General features: G+C 36.7%; 1 protein-coding gene across 1 annotated transcript; it reads left to right on the plus strand.

Annotated features, from left to right (window-relative positions):
• Positions 1 to 4,845: 4,845 nt before the first annotated feature.
• LOC116125611 lies at positions 4,846 to 14,238 on the plus strand. Its single transcript, XM_031411305.1, has 3 exons — positions 4,846 to 7,164; positions 11,186 to 11,252; positions 11,786 to 14,238. Exons 1-3 carry the CDS (start codon positions 4,886 to 4,888, stop codon positions 14,099 to 14,101), a joined length of 4,662 nt encoding a protein of 1,553 aa, XP_031267165.1. The 5' UTR covers positions 4,846 to 4,885; the 3' UTR covers positions 14,102 to 14,238.
• Positions 14,239 to 15,267: the final 1,029 nt, after the last annotated feature.

Raw genomic sequence — 15,267 nt, forward strand, 5'->3', positions numbered from 1 at the left:
AGTTTGAATCATTATTTTTACCAATTATAGTTATATGATGTAGCTAGGTTATGGCCTCTGTTTGACACAAAAGGCTTGTAGCCAGTTAACAAAATAGGAGGTATTGCCAATACCAAACCAAAGGCATGTCTATAAACAACATTTTCTCTCTGCAATAATTTTGCGGTAACTCTGCCACATCCTTTCAGACGTATGGGAGTTTAAGAAGGCCTCTTTTAGATTAGCGTGAGTGACATAAATCTCCGTCAAATCTCTCGACTTTTCTGTTTGTTTAATGATTTATTTCCATTATTTGTCAATGATAAGTCCGCTGTCATCTCATGAAGCATGGCATGCAGCTTGTGGTGTGAAACTAGCGCTGAGGGTAAACTGATATAATTTCAGGTTTTTCATTCTTCCGAAGGAAGAATTAGCCATTTTTTGGATTAGCATTATGAGATTAGAACAATGTCAGCTAATTGAAAATGTTGTGGCCTGCATATAAAATAATCAGTCCTCATTGGGATTTTCTTGATGCTTTTTACTTGCCGTCTCCTCACTTGGTAAACATAAAACATCAAAGGAAAAACTGAACTCTGAAATAAAAAATAGAGAATTCAGTCTCAATAAAAAGCCACCAATCATCACTTCCTCTGCCTGCAAATTGATAATGTAGTGGCCTGCATATAAAATAATCAGTCCTCATTGGGATTTTCTTGATGCTATCTACTTGCCGTCTCCTCACTTGGTAAACATAAAACATCAAAGGAAAAACTGAACTCTGAAATAAAAAATAGAGAATTCAGTCTCAATAAAAAGCCACCAATCATCACTTCCTCTGCCTGCAAATTGATAATGTAGTGGCCTGCATATAAAATAATCAGTCCTCATTGGGATTTTCTTGATGCTATCTACTTGCCGTCTCCTCACTTGGTAAACATAAAACATCAAAGGAAAAACTGAACTCTGAAATAAAAAATAGAGAATTCAGTCTCAGTAAAAAGCCACCAATCATGACTTCCTCTGCCTGCACTTAGTGGTAGTCCTGAGGTCACAAGGTAATTACTGCATACTCGTAACTTGGAATCATTGAAATTAACCTTCGGAGGTTGATGTGCTATCCCAATGGTTTGTGTTTTGGTTGAATGGCGGGAGAAGTGGAGCTGTATAAGTCGAGTGGGGATGTTGGACAAATTATCCTGATTTGATAACATGACATCAAGTGTTGCAGACCAAGTTATCACTAATAATTTACAAAATGAAATTTTATGGTGTTAGTGAGCTGTGACAATTGTTACAGCCATCAACCCCAGTTCTGACCGTAAAATTGAATAAGGGATTATTTGACTATGTGATCTCACTATCAACCTCAAGAAATGGCTGTATAAAATCACTTGGTTTAATACAGAGGATATTTGTTCCAATTCATGACGGTTTTCGAGGAACAGTGCATGTATATAAGGAAGCATTGGCAACCTTAAGCAGACATTAACGGCGTTTTAATTATGACTTATCTACTGTTGGATTAGCATTACTGTCAATATGTATTGGATTTTCTCCTCGAAAATGTTTTAGTCGGCAGTTTGGTTTTTGTACATTACGATGTATATTCATCCACGTTCCAGAAGGTTTCTTCGAAATTGACTTAAAGACTAAGTAGTTCCTTATATTATATCAAGAGTTGGTTATTTAAATTTTAGAGTGCAAGCATTCAACAAAGTTAAATAATATCTGTGATGCTTTAAATGAAACTGCATGCAATAAGGCTACTCTGCTTTGGGTTGGCTTTTGCTTTTGCCTAATATTGAATGGCCTAAGAATGAAATTACTGGGATATGCAAATAATGATAGCAGCATTATCTTCGTTGTTCCTGTTTTATTCCACTCTTATCTCTCGATGTTCCATGTCAAACTGACCAATATTACCTGATTTATGCCTTTGTCAATTTTCCTTGCCTCAAATGTAGTGAAACGCGGTAAACAGAGGAGGAAAAATTCCGTCGAATCTGTCACCAGTTTCATCCAAATGTTGCACTTATCATCGATAAACCGATATACATGTATCGATTAACTCGTGTCGATCCGTTCGTGATCGATTATGTCCTCAGACATGCGTTATCGTCGCTGGATGACAATGGCCTGTTGTTTGGCAACAGAGTTGGCCAAAGTTAATGTTTTAAGATTATTATTTAATAATTGTAATTTTCAGAAAATAAAAATATATCTATTTTTTATTACTATACTTCGAAAATGAAATATATCAAACACATTAAAAAGGACAGCAACATTTAATATAAAATTTGAGAAACATAGTTAATGTTTAACTGGAATTAAATATTTAAGAATGGAAATCTGGAAAACAGAGTAATGGTAACCTTTCTTCAAACAATTATGTTCTTAAATCAATCACTGGCAACCCTCTGCAATGATCCTTGGCCTCATTTGTAACTTCTGTTACCTGAAATCAGAGAGTTGTGTTATTCATTCACATGGGCTACAACATTTATAGTAGCTACATGATGTGACTTTTATGATAATTGACTTAATTTTTTTTAGTCTTGTTAGGATATTAACAGGAAGAAACATTAAGACCACGGCATTCAAAGTAGAAAGTATATCATAAATTCATAATGTTGCAACATATATGTCATTTACCAGAAATGTGACATTATATGTGACCAAAAAAGTATAGTATATTTTACAAGTTAAGTACCAATATATGAAATTGAATGCTATACATGTAATTAAATTATATGTGTTAGCAAAATGTAAGGGAAATATTATTGATCCCTTACAATAATATGTAACAAAAAATAGTTCATGTATATTTGTTTAGGACAATACTATACTTACAACATCGACGTGATAATTTATAATTGGCCTGTATAAATTAAATATTTTATTTTATTTAGTTAGATTAAGTTGAGTTGGTTAGATATATAAAGTAGTTTGTTTGTTCGTTTGACAATAGTCTACAGTCGTCAATAGCTACTTTTCTTTGTATAAAAAGACTGACTTCGTCTTTCTTCCATAATAGAAAATACACATTACTTTACCAAATTGATTTCTACTTTGTTCATAGCCGGCTCGCAAATGGGTCTTGTCTACTCGCTTTGGATCATATCTGCCCAATTACACAAATGGATCCTACCTATTCATTATGGGTCTCGTCTGTTTAATTGCTAACTGACCAATTACGAGTTGTCACATCAAAGATGTGAGAGAAAATTTATAAGATTAGGTTGTGTATTAATCTTTATTCATATGTTTAACAATTTTGCTAACTGTCCATCGAACTTCAAGCAATTACAACAGTTGGCACTTATATTTTCTTTTATATTATCAACAGTATTAATTGTCACTCATTGTCACTTCCTTAACTAGATAAGCAAATCATGTACTCCATTCAATCTCAAAGCCAATTCTTGTCGTCTAAGCAAAGGCAATTGTTTCTCGTTTCTCAGTGGGAGAAGAAACCTCTTTTAGATTGGCAGACCTTATAAGTTTTGTGATATATATTGATTGATTTTGTAGCGTTGTTCTTCGTTGATGTCATTTTAAGCCAATCCAGCACTATTCTATATAACATTGGACGCACCGGTGTATGCAATACAGTGAAGCATTGGCAACCTAAAGCAGGCTAGAAGCGGACATCAATATGGCTTTACTGATCACAGTTGGACAGGCATAAATATAAAATATGGATTGGATTTGCTCCCTTAATAGAATAATTTAATATCGCCATCAGCATTATTTATTAATTACCCATCTTTGGGATCCACACCTTCAGTCGAACCATGTGTTCCTTCTTGCAGTTTCCTAGCCTTGTAATTGTCAGACTCAGGACAGTTAAGAAAGAAACAGGCACGAAGTGAGTTGCATCATCAACATATTTAATCACTTTGGTGAAGACCTTTTTCGACATCATTTTTCTTTTTTTCTTTTTCTCATTTTCCTATTTATTGACGTAAGATTGTAGAACAACCAAACACTATGCCAACCTCACCTTCTGTGATTGGCTGGTGAACTCTTTAGTCAGAATTAGTTTTACAGTGGATTAGGTTACTGGAGAGATATTAGGTCGTCAACTTGTCATAATAAATTTTATTATTTCGGGCTGGGAAATTGAATGACCTAAGAATAAATGCTATGTTCTTCTTTAATCTATCAGTTTTTTTTGGCATGGCATCCACTTCTGTTACCCGAAATTAGAAAAAGTTGCAATTAATCCCATAGTTTTCTATTTCACATGGCTAGAACATTTAATGTTGCTGCATGATGGGAGATTGGGAGTTCGATGGAATTGACTTCATATTTTATACGCAAGTCTTGACAGAATACTGAAGCAAGGAAATAATCAAATATATAATGGGGAGATTTTTTACTGCAGCATATGTCATAATATTGTACTATACAATTCTATACCATGAAATGATGTCAGATTTTATATGCTCCCAAAAGTTTTTATTGTTGATTTGTTAATAATAAAGAAAACCGTGTATATATATACTTAACAGCTAAATGATTGTATATAAGTAATTCTTCCTATTAAACTTTTTTTTTTTTTTTTTTATGACGGCAAATATTTAGGTTAGTTTACATACACTTCAACTAATTTCTCAAAACTTTAAAATTATTGACCGGATAAAAACTTCAATGACTATCCTTATTAACAGTCGTGAGGATTCGAACTCGAGAATCTATATAAACTTAAATTCTCCTCCTATTAAACTTGTTGCCCAATGCGGAAAGGAAGATTCGCTCCAGCTAAAATGTGGGCCGCTTATGCCCTTTTATCTCACAATCTTAACAGTACAGTAACTCATGTTCTGTTCACTCATTATATAAGCATATCATAGACTCCATTCATTCAAACCCAAAGCCAATTCTTCTTGTTAAAGAAACAATGGGATTTGTTAATGGGGTTTCTTATTTGTTTCTTTTGGTTTTGGCATTGCTTCTATTGGTTTTCCATGCTAACTCAAGTTCAGTTGAGAGATCATCGTATATAGTCCATATGGACAAGTCCCACATTCCCAAAACTTTCTCTAACCACCATGACTGGTACTCCTCCATCATGGATTCCCTCAAGTCTGTAAACACAGCTTTATCCTCACCATCTCTTATATACTCTTATGACAATGTTGCTCATGGTTTCAGTGCAGTTTTATCTCAAGAGGAACTTGAAACTTTAAAGAACTCGCCAATTTTCATCTCAGCTTACGCAGATAAGACTGTAACACTTGATACCACCCATACCCTTGAATTCCTCTCCCTAAATACGGCCACCGGCCTTTGGCCCGCTTCAAATTATGGTGAAGATGTCATTGTTGGTGTCATCGACACTGGTGTCTGGCCCGAGAGTGATAGCTATAAAGATGATGGCATGAGCTCGGTTCCGGCCAGGTGGAAGGGAGAATGTGAAGTTGGACAAGAGTTCAACTCCTCCCTGTGTAATTCAAAGCTTATAGGAGCTAGATATTTCAACAAGGGTATTTTAGCAGCAAATCCGAGGGCTAATATTAGCATGAATTCTACTAGAGACACCTTGGGGCATGGGACACACACCTCATCCACTGTTGCTGGGAATTATGTGAATGATGCTTCATTCTTCGGCTATGCTAAAGGTACTGCACGAGGTGTGGCGCCACGTGCCAGGGTGGCCATGTACAAGGTCATCTTTGATGAAGGACGCTATGCCTCTGATGTTCTTGCTGGCATGGACCAGGCCGTTGCTGATGGTGTTGATATAATTTCAATATCAATGGGATTCGATGGAGTGCCATTGTATGAAGATCCTATTGCAATAGCCTCATTTGCTGCCATGGAGAAGGGTGTGGTGGTCTCATCTTCAGCAGGAAATGCAGGGCCATCTCTAGGGACCTTGCACAATGGAATTCCTTGGGTCTTGACTGTTGCAGCCGGCACAATTGATCGTTCATTTGCTGGAACTTTAACTCTTGGGAATGGACAAACCATCATCGGATGGACCCTCTTTCCGGCTAATGCTTTCGTTGAAAATTTGCCGTTGGTTTACAACAAGACTTTCTCAGCATGCAACTCAACACGATTGTTAGCTAAAGCCCCAGTTGATGTCATCATCTTATGCGACAAAACGGAGTTTGTATCTGATCAAATAGATGCTATCGGTGATTCAAAGGTTCGAGGAGCTATATTCGTTTCAGAAGATCCTCAATTATTAGAACTTGGTGGTATGAGTTGTCCTGCTGTTATGATTAGCCCCAAGGATGCACCGACTGTAATCAACTATGTTACAGCTGATAAGAAAGCTTCAGCAAGCATCAAGTTCCAACAAACCATTCTGGGCACAAAGCCTGCCCCGGCTGCAGCTTTCTATACTTCTAGAGGACCATCACCCAGCTATCCAGGCATCTTAAAGCCAGATGTAATGGCACCAGGGTCATTGGTTTTGGCTGCTTGGATTCCAAATGACTTTGTAGCACGAATTGGTTCAAACGTACTCCTGTCTAATGAGTTTAATATGATCTCTGGGACATCAATGTCCTGCCCTCATGCTTCTAGTGTGGCTGCACTCCTTAAAGGCGCGCACCCTGAATGGAGTGCGGCTGCAATTAGGTCTGCCATGGTCACCACAGCTAACCCATTGGATAACACTCAAAATCCAATCCAAGACAACGGTCTTAGTAATTTCACATTTGCTTCACCTTTAGCCATGGGAGCTGGCCAAGTTGATCCTAATCGAGCACTTGATCCAGGCTTGATTTATGACGCTACCCCACAAGACTATGCGGATCTCCTATGTTCTATGAATTACACCCCAAAGCAAATTTTGGTGATTACGAGATCAAACAGTTACAACTGCTCAAATCCCAATTCTGATCTTAATTATCCGTCTTTTATTGTTTTATACAATAACAAAACTACATCATATGTTGAGACATTTCACAGGATTGTGACAAATGTGGGAGATGGCGCTGCAACTTATAAGGCCAGGGTCAGTGCTCCAATGGGTTCTGTAGTTACGGTCTCACCAGAAACGTTGGTCTTCGAAAAGATATACGAGAAGCAGAGCTACAGCCTCACTATAAAGTACGCCAATGATGATGAACAAAACGTATCATTTGGTGCACTCGTTTGGGTTGAAGAAAACGGAATGCACACTGTCAGGAGCCCGATTGCTGTTTCACCCTTTGTGAGTGATTAAGTATGTCAGTTTGTGGGACGTTCTTGGAGAATGGATAGAGATCCATGGATGCTATGTTAACGATTAACTGAGATTTAAAATGTCTACTAATCATGAGTATTGGAATAATAGACATCTAAATGAATCAAAACAAGTTATTTATGAATCTTCTACATTATTATTGTCTTTTTGTTTTTGGAATATATCGGACACGTTGCCAGCAAAATCAGATATTGAATCTTGATATAATGCTTTTTCTCATTAAACGACCCCATTGGCACTGATTGACAAAACTAACTTCCGTCCAAAATGCCAGCAAGCGATGCCTTCTATGTTTTTTGCTTTGTTCTTCAGCTAACCTTTTTGAATATTGCCGTGCTAGAAATTGCATCTTCATTTCCTTTGAGAGTGATGTGTGGGGAATCAACATTATTAAGATATTTTACGATTTGAGGCCTCTGTTTAAGTCGTCACTCACAAAAGTCTTGCCTTAACCTCTAAGTATGCCTGGCCATTCGTTTGGATAAATGTTAACATTTTTTTTTTTTTTAACATGATTTCTGTTCAGTTTACGCATACCTCAATTAATTACCTGAGACTCTGAAACTACCAGTTAGATAAGTACTCTAGTGACTACTCCTATTAACAACCGAGAAGAGATTTAAACCAGTGATTATCCCTATAAACAATCAAGAAAAGACTTGAATTCAAGACCTCTTGAATAATATACCTAAGAGTTTCTATCCAAAATTAATTTTAAGAGTCAACGTTATCTATACTTGTAATTATAATTTCAATTTTTCCTTAATAAAAATTAATTTTTCTGTGTAAAAGTTAAATTTGTTCAATTTCATCTCTTTTTTATTTTTTCTTTTCTTTTTTACTAAAAGATGATTATTATTTGTAAGCTCTTATAAATTCTTGTATGTAAAATTTAAATACTAATTTGAAAAAGAAACACTAACCTTTATATTTTACAATTTAAAAGACGACTTAAAACTTTCTTCAAGCTAAGAAATCTGAAGATGATCTTCAAGAAAAGAAGCCTTGAAAGAATTTGTTCTAAGACTATATGATCTGTTTTCTTGATTTTTTAAATGCGGCACTGCCGTGGAATCCAACTGGTATTCAACAGTCTCGATAGTTGTTGCTAGGGGTGGAAAAAACCGGTTAACCGGTATCTTGAACCGAATCGGATTTCAATTCAAAAAAAAAAATTGAATCGAAACCGATAGTTGTTGCTAGGGGTGGAAAAAATCGGTTAACCGGTGTCTTGAACCGAACCGGATTTTAGTTTTAAAAAAAAAATTGAACTGAAACTGATCCGATTTCGGTTATAAACCGAATCGAATTCGGTTCGATTAACCAATTTTAAACTGGTTAATTATGATGGACTGCATTTATTCGGCCCAATTCGGTCAAACCCTCCACTTTGGCCCTTTTTTTTTCTAGGTTTTCTTTTAACTTGAATTAAAGTTATATTTATTCTAATTGAATCATTTGAATTCATATAATTTTAATATACATCAAGTATTAATAATTTAAAATTACATTAGTGAAGACCTAGGGATAAATTTTTAAAAGATTAAAAAATATAAAATTATTTTTTTATTCATTAAACTGGTTTAAAAATCCGGTTCGGTTAATTGGTTTTGTTATTTCAAAAAACTGAACCGAATATTTGGTTTAAAATATGGCGAACGGAAACTGAAAAAAAGCCGAACTTTTAGACCAGTTTCGGTTCGGTCTGATTTTCAGTTTTTTTTTTCATCCCTACTTGCTGCGATGACGAAGTAATTACCTATTAATATGAAGAAGAGAAAGGACTTTAAGTAGAGGCCGTAGCCCCATTTAGGAGCAGAAAAAAAAAAATTAATGGACTTTAAATAGAGGCCGTAGCCAAACCCAGAAAGGCTCAACAATAATTGTACCCATTTTTTTACAATGTCCACCAAGCCCATTGCGACACAAATCCACTCCCTAATCTCCCAACAAACCTCACATAACGAATTGTAACCTTGGCTTCTTCTTTTTTCCCTGAACAGAGGAGAGGACCACATTATCAATACAATTCGGCTATAGGTGGAAAAGAAACGTGAATTGGCTAACCAAATTATATCCCCAAATGAAATCTACAACCAATTGTGTTTGAGCTAGGTGCCTTACTCTTATCATTAGCATCATTCACATTCACCGTTTATATAGATAAGTCCGCCATAATGACACGGATTTTGACACCCATTATATAGATAATTCCACTGATAACTAAATTGACAATNAAAAAAAATTAATGGACTTTAAATAGAGGCCGTAGCCAAACCCAGAAAGGCTCAACAATAATTGTACCCATTTTTTTACAATGTCCACCAAGCCCATTTCTACACAAATCCACTCCCTGATCTCCCAACAAACCTCACACAACGAATTGTAACCTTTGGCTTCTTCTTTTTTCCCTGAACAGAGGAGAGGACCACATTATCAGTACAATTTGGCTATAGGTGGAAAAGAAACGTGAATTGGCTAACCAAATTATTTCCCCAAATGAAATCTACAACCAATTGCGTTTGAGCTAGGTGCCTTACTCTTATCATTAGCATCATTCACATTTACCGTTCATATAGATAAGGCCGCCATAATGACACGGATTTTGACACCCATTATACAGATAATTCCACTGATAACTAAATTGACAATAACAGAATAGTTGGCATTGGGAAGCAGATGGATCCATGCTTCACTGTTTGTTTTTACACTTTTTCTTGGAGGGGCCGGATGGATAATAGACACCATTACTTTCAACAGAAGACTTCCAGTTCCATTTAACAATATTTGAAAATTTCACTTAATGAATATGTAGATATTAACCTCAAGAGATTAGTCTGGCGGTCAAGAAAGATGATTCATTTCTTTAAATTCTTGGGTTCAAACCTTGAGACTACTTACCTTAATAATATTATGACTTACATAATCATTTAGGTTTGTAGGATGTTTAATAGACCACAGGGATTAGTTAAAGTGTGCACAAACAGATTGGCAAGGTGTTTAATTGATTCTATGGATTAGTTGAGATGTATACAAATTGGCTCGCATACACTGTTACCAAAAAAATATTCAATAGACTCTAGAGATTAGTTAAGGTGTGCACAAACTGGCCCACATACCTTGTTACCCAAAAAAAAAAAAAAAAAATGCAAATATTAGACTTTCAATTTTGTGGATAGAAGAAAAAAAAAAAAGTTATTCATTAATACCAGACAATTTCTTCACAATTTAAACGAGTCTGTCATATCGGAATAGTGTAATAATTGGGAGTTTTTACTTTGCGTAACTTCAATTGTAAAGGAAAAACAATTAACTTTAACTTAATAAAAGAAGACTGAAGTGACCCATAACCAAAGAAACAATTCAAAACAAACTCTCCATGATTAGCACAAATAATTTATGAAACCTTTTATATGAAGGCTCACTTTCTTTCTTCTTTTTAGCACAAATAATTTATGAAACCTTTTATATGAAGGCTCACTTTCTTTCTTCTTTTTATGCGTGTGATAAAGCGCCTGTCTATTTTCCATTGAAAATATAATGTAAACATCAATAATTGCTTCTAATTTCATCTACTATCAATCAATGTGATTACAACCTTTTTTTGCACTAAGATTTTATCTCTACTATTGTTACACTTGAATTTTTACAATGAATCTCTCTTGTATGTGTTTCTATAATATCTTGAAAAGCAACAAAAAGCTGGTAAATGAAACATTTTCCCTCTGCACAAACAGTACAGAAAGAAACTTCCACATAATAAAAAACGCTAGCTATACAGACTTCAAATTGATTTGACAGTTGACTGGGGGAAAATTGAAATTAAAATTCACGCAACCTTGTTCATAGATTTTTCTATCGGCCACATGGGTTCCTTTATCTTTGTTCAAACAGGTCAATAGTATTTTTGATTGGCAGATGATTTGTGTTATTCTGGGCACATGGTGGGGGCTCTGAGATGCCTCTAATTAGTAATCACTAAATTTTGTCTTGGTCTAGCCAATCTGCTCCACCCTTGGCTGATGAAGCTGAGGAATCCAAGTCATCAGTCGTGTACGTGTTCCCTGTAATTATCTTTCAAACACTTGACAACGAAGACGAGAGAAATAACCGCATAATTAGTGCAAAATAATTTGATGGAATATCAATTTCAACTTCTTCCACTTAGAAGACGAACCATTTGACGGGAAAGCGGTCCATACAAGAAGGGTCTAATACGCTCCGTCCATTCTGCAGCCACCACGCGAAATGGCCAACACAAAGTGATTGCGCCAATTGAGTAGGTTTTGGTGGAATATGGAGACACCGGGTACAACACGGTGATGGAGAATAGCATCCATAGCTGTGAGCAAGCTTGTATGCAGCAAATGAATAAAGACATTGGCACCTAAAATTATATTTGTTGAGAGTCAAATTCTTGGTAAGATGGGCATTTATAATAGGGGGTCCCATAGCTAGATAAAATACGGAAAAAGTAATAAACAAGTTGAGAAATTATATGGAGAAATCAGGATTTCTTGAGGTTCCCATACTTCTCAACTCTATATAAGCGAACCAATTTCAAGATAGTTTTCAGAAATCACACACCTTTCTAACTAATTCTCTTCCATGGCTACTCATAAACTTGCCTTGTATGTCTGGCTTTCCTTTACCTCTATCTCACACCTCATCTCCACATTAGCAAAACCCGATACTTATATTGTCTACATGGACTTATCGGCTATGCCAAAAGCCTTCTCAGCCCAACATCACTGGTACTCAGCCACTCTTCAATCTGTCTCTACAACTGTTAGAGCTGACACCAATCCCCCTAGCAATGTTTTCTCCTCTTCCAAACTCCTCTACAGTTATAATCATGTTATCAATGGTTTTAGTGCAAGTCTCACTTCTGCTGAGCTTGAGGTCTTGAAAACCTCTCCAGGCTATATTTCGTCCATTAGAGACTTACCTGTTAAGCCAGACACAACGCATTCATCTCAGTTTCTTGGCCTTCAATCGAAATCAGGGCTATGGCCACTATCAAAATATGGCCAAGATGTTATAATTGGCGTGGTGGACACAGGGGTTTGGCCAGAGAGCGAAAGCTTTAATGACAGAGCAATGACAGAAATTCCATCAAAATGGAAAGGAGAATGCGAGACTGGCACCCAGTTCAACTCCTCATTGTGCAACAAGAAGCTAATTGGAGCTCGATTTTTCAACAGAGGCCTGATTGCCAAAAATCCCAATGCCACCATATCCATGAATTCTACCCGCGACATTGATGGACATGGGACTCACACGTCATCCACAGCAGCTGGAAGTGTTGTTGAAGGTGTATCATACTTTGATTATGCCGCAGGAACTGCAAGTGGTATGGCTCCACAGGCACGAGTGGCCATGTACAAGGCCATTTGGGCAGAAGGTGCTTTCACTTCTGACATTATTGCTGCGATTGATCAAGCAATTATTGATGGCGTTGATGTTTTGTCAATGTCATTGGGCTTGGATGGGATTCCTCTGTATGAAGACCCCCTTGCCATAGCCACATTTGCAGCCATTGAGAAGAATATTTTCGTCTCTACTTCTGCTGGAAACCAAGGGCCATTCTTTGGGACCCTACACAATGGCATACCTTGGGTCCTAACCGTTGCTGCTGGTACAATGGATCGTGAATTTGGCTCCATTTTAACTCTAGGAAGTGGAGTTCAAGTCAAGGGCTCCTCTTTATATCCGGGGAATGTGTCTTTAAGCCAAGTCCCTGTTGTTTTCATGGATGACTGTCTCAATTTGACTGAATTGAAGAAAGTTGGAAGAAAGATTGTTGTGTGCCAAGACAAGAATGAATCCATTAGCGACCAAGTATATAACATTCAAACGGCTAAAGTCGCTGCAGGTGTCTTCATATCAGACATCGATAACTCGGAATCCTTCTTGCAAAGCTCATTTCCGGCAATATTCATGAATTCCAAAAATGCTGACATTATCCTAAACTACATAAAGAGCAACTCAGGCCCAAAAGCAAGTATGGAGTTTCGAAAAACAGATTTGGGAGGAAAACCAGCACCAACTGCAACTAGCTACAGCTCTAGAGGGCCATCCCCGAGCTGCCCGTTTGTCTTGAAGCCTGACATTATGGCTCCTGGGGATTTAGTGTTGGCTGCATGGCCTTCAAAGACTGCAGTGACAGAGGTGAATTCGGAGCTTCTGTTTAGTAATTTCAATTTGATTTCAGGGACATCCATGTCGTGCCCACATGCAGCAGGAATAGCAGCACTTTTGAAAGGAGTACACCGGGAATGGAGCCCTGCAGCCATTCGATCAGCCATCATGACCTCATCAGATTCCGTTGATAACACAAATGCTCCTATTAAAGACAGTGGTAAACATAACGAACCTGCCACTCCTCTAGCTATGGGAGCTGGCCACATCAATCCCAACAAAGCATTAGAACCCGGCCTTATTTATGATGCAACATTGGAAGATTATGTTAGTCTTCTTTGTGCATTAAACTTCACCATGAAGCAAATTCAAACAATCACAAGGTCATCTTCTACCAATTGTTCAGTGTCATCTTTGGATATTAACTATCCGTCTTTTATTGCTTTCTTCAACGGAAATGACTCAAAATCCGAACCGAAGAGTACAGTGCAATTTAAAAGAACAGTGACCAATGTTGGAGAGGGAACATCAACTTACCTCGCTACTGTAACAGCAATGAAAGGGTTTAAAGTGAGTGTCACTCCCGATAAGTTGATTTTCAAAGGAAAAAATGAGAAGCAAAGCTACAAGCTGGTAATAGAAGGTCCAAAACTGATGGAAGAAGAGGTAGCTTTTGGTTATCTGACATGGACTGAGACTGGAGGTCAACATGTGGTAAAAAGTCCTATCGTAGTCACAAGACTGAGCACAGACAACACAGAGGAGCTTTCGTAGGAAGAAGAAGATTAATTAAAGATTATATACATTAAAAAATAGTTGGTGATGAAGCTTGGAGATGCTTGCTACTAATTATTTGGATAGGGTTATATATGTGGTGTTGTTGATTGTATCCATTTTAAAAACAATTATAAATAATACACCAACTATTTAAATTATTATTAATACTTGCACATTTTCACAAGAATCGTTCTCCAGCTGAGCAAGAACCAGATTGTTTTGTTCGATGGATCTTACATAGTTACATGTGCTTATGAATGTCATTATCAAAACTTACCAGGCATCTAATTAATATATCCTATTACAAATAACTGCTTTACAAGAAGGGATCACGGGATCTGATGGTATTTGAATGATTTTTGGTTGGCTTGAATTGACTTGACATAATACAATAATTTGGATTTCATTATTAACGTTAATATAATTAATTCGTTCTAGGTATGCATGTTTTAAGTGTAGCGTAAGTGTAAGGCCTTTGATAATAAACATGCAGTATTCTAACAGTTTTAAATTACCAAGCAACTACTTCAAATTAATTATTTACAATCATCATTAGATAACCAAACAGTCAGTTAAGACTCTTCGGTGTATTATTCAAGAGGTCTTGAATTTGATTTATCTATATTCCAAATAGAGATGGCCACCGGAGACTTACCCTATCATCCCATACTATTTAATGACACTGCAATTTAATTAAAAAAAACACACTATCGTGGTCGTCCTTTCTCACTCTCTTCACGTCACAACACTACAAGCTAAGATAGCCTGGGTAGAAAATGACTTCACATGCGCAAAATTCACACTTCTTTTGTCATAAGATAAGGATTTTCATGTCTTCCACTCTTTTTCCCCAAGGTTTGCCAGTTGTTAATGTTACACTGTTACTGAGTGTTATTATTGTCGTAGTTCCAGCAACACCTCTTTTTATAGTTTTATTCCAAGTAAATATATATGCTAAATACTGAAGGGGTGTTACAACCACCTTAGACTTTTAATAAATGGTGAACCATATAATACTAACATGGTTTGGGTCACGTCTGTGATTGCTTGCACCACTACTTCACGATATTACATCGTACAATCATACATATACTTGCCCGTGAATCGTGATTATATAGCTTACCAACCACTGATATCTTTCCAATCTTTAAACCAAAACTTCT

This window comes from Pistacia vera, unplaced genomic scaffold, assembly GCF_008641045.1.
Source record: "Pistacia vera cultivar Batoury unplaced genomic scaffold, PisVer_v2 Contig169, whole genome shotgun sequence".
NCBI lineage: Eukaryota > Viridiplantae > Streptophyta > Magnoliopsida > Sapindales > Anacardiaceae > Pistacia > Pistacia vera.

Bases quoted from the DNA above. Each gene is read 5' to 3' on its own strand.
- LOC116125611 (XM_031411305.1), top strand. From the start codon at position 4,886: ATGGGATTTGTTAATGGGGTTTCTTATTTGTTTCTTTTGGTTTTGGCA. The intron at 7,165-11,185 runs AGTATGTCAGTT...GTCTTGGTCTAG, and splicing joins TCACCCTTTGTGAGTGATTA to CCAATCTGCTCCACCCTTGG. The intron at 11,253-11,785 runs GTAATTATCTTT...CTTTCTAACTAA, and splicing joins CAGTCGTGTACGTGTTCCCT to TTCTCTTCCATGGCTACTCA.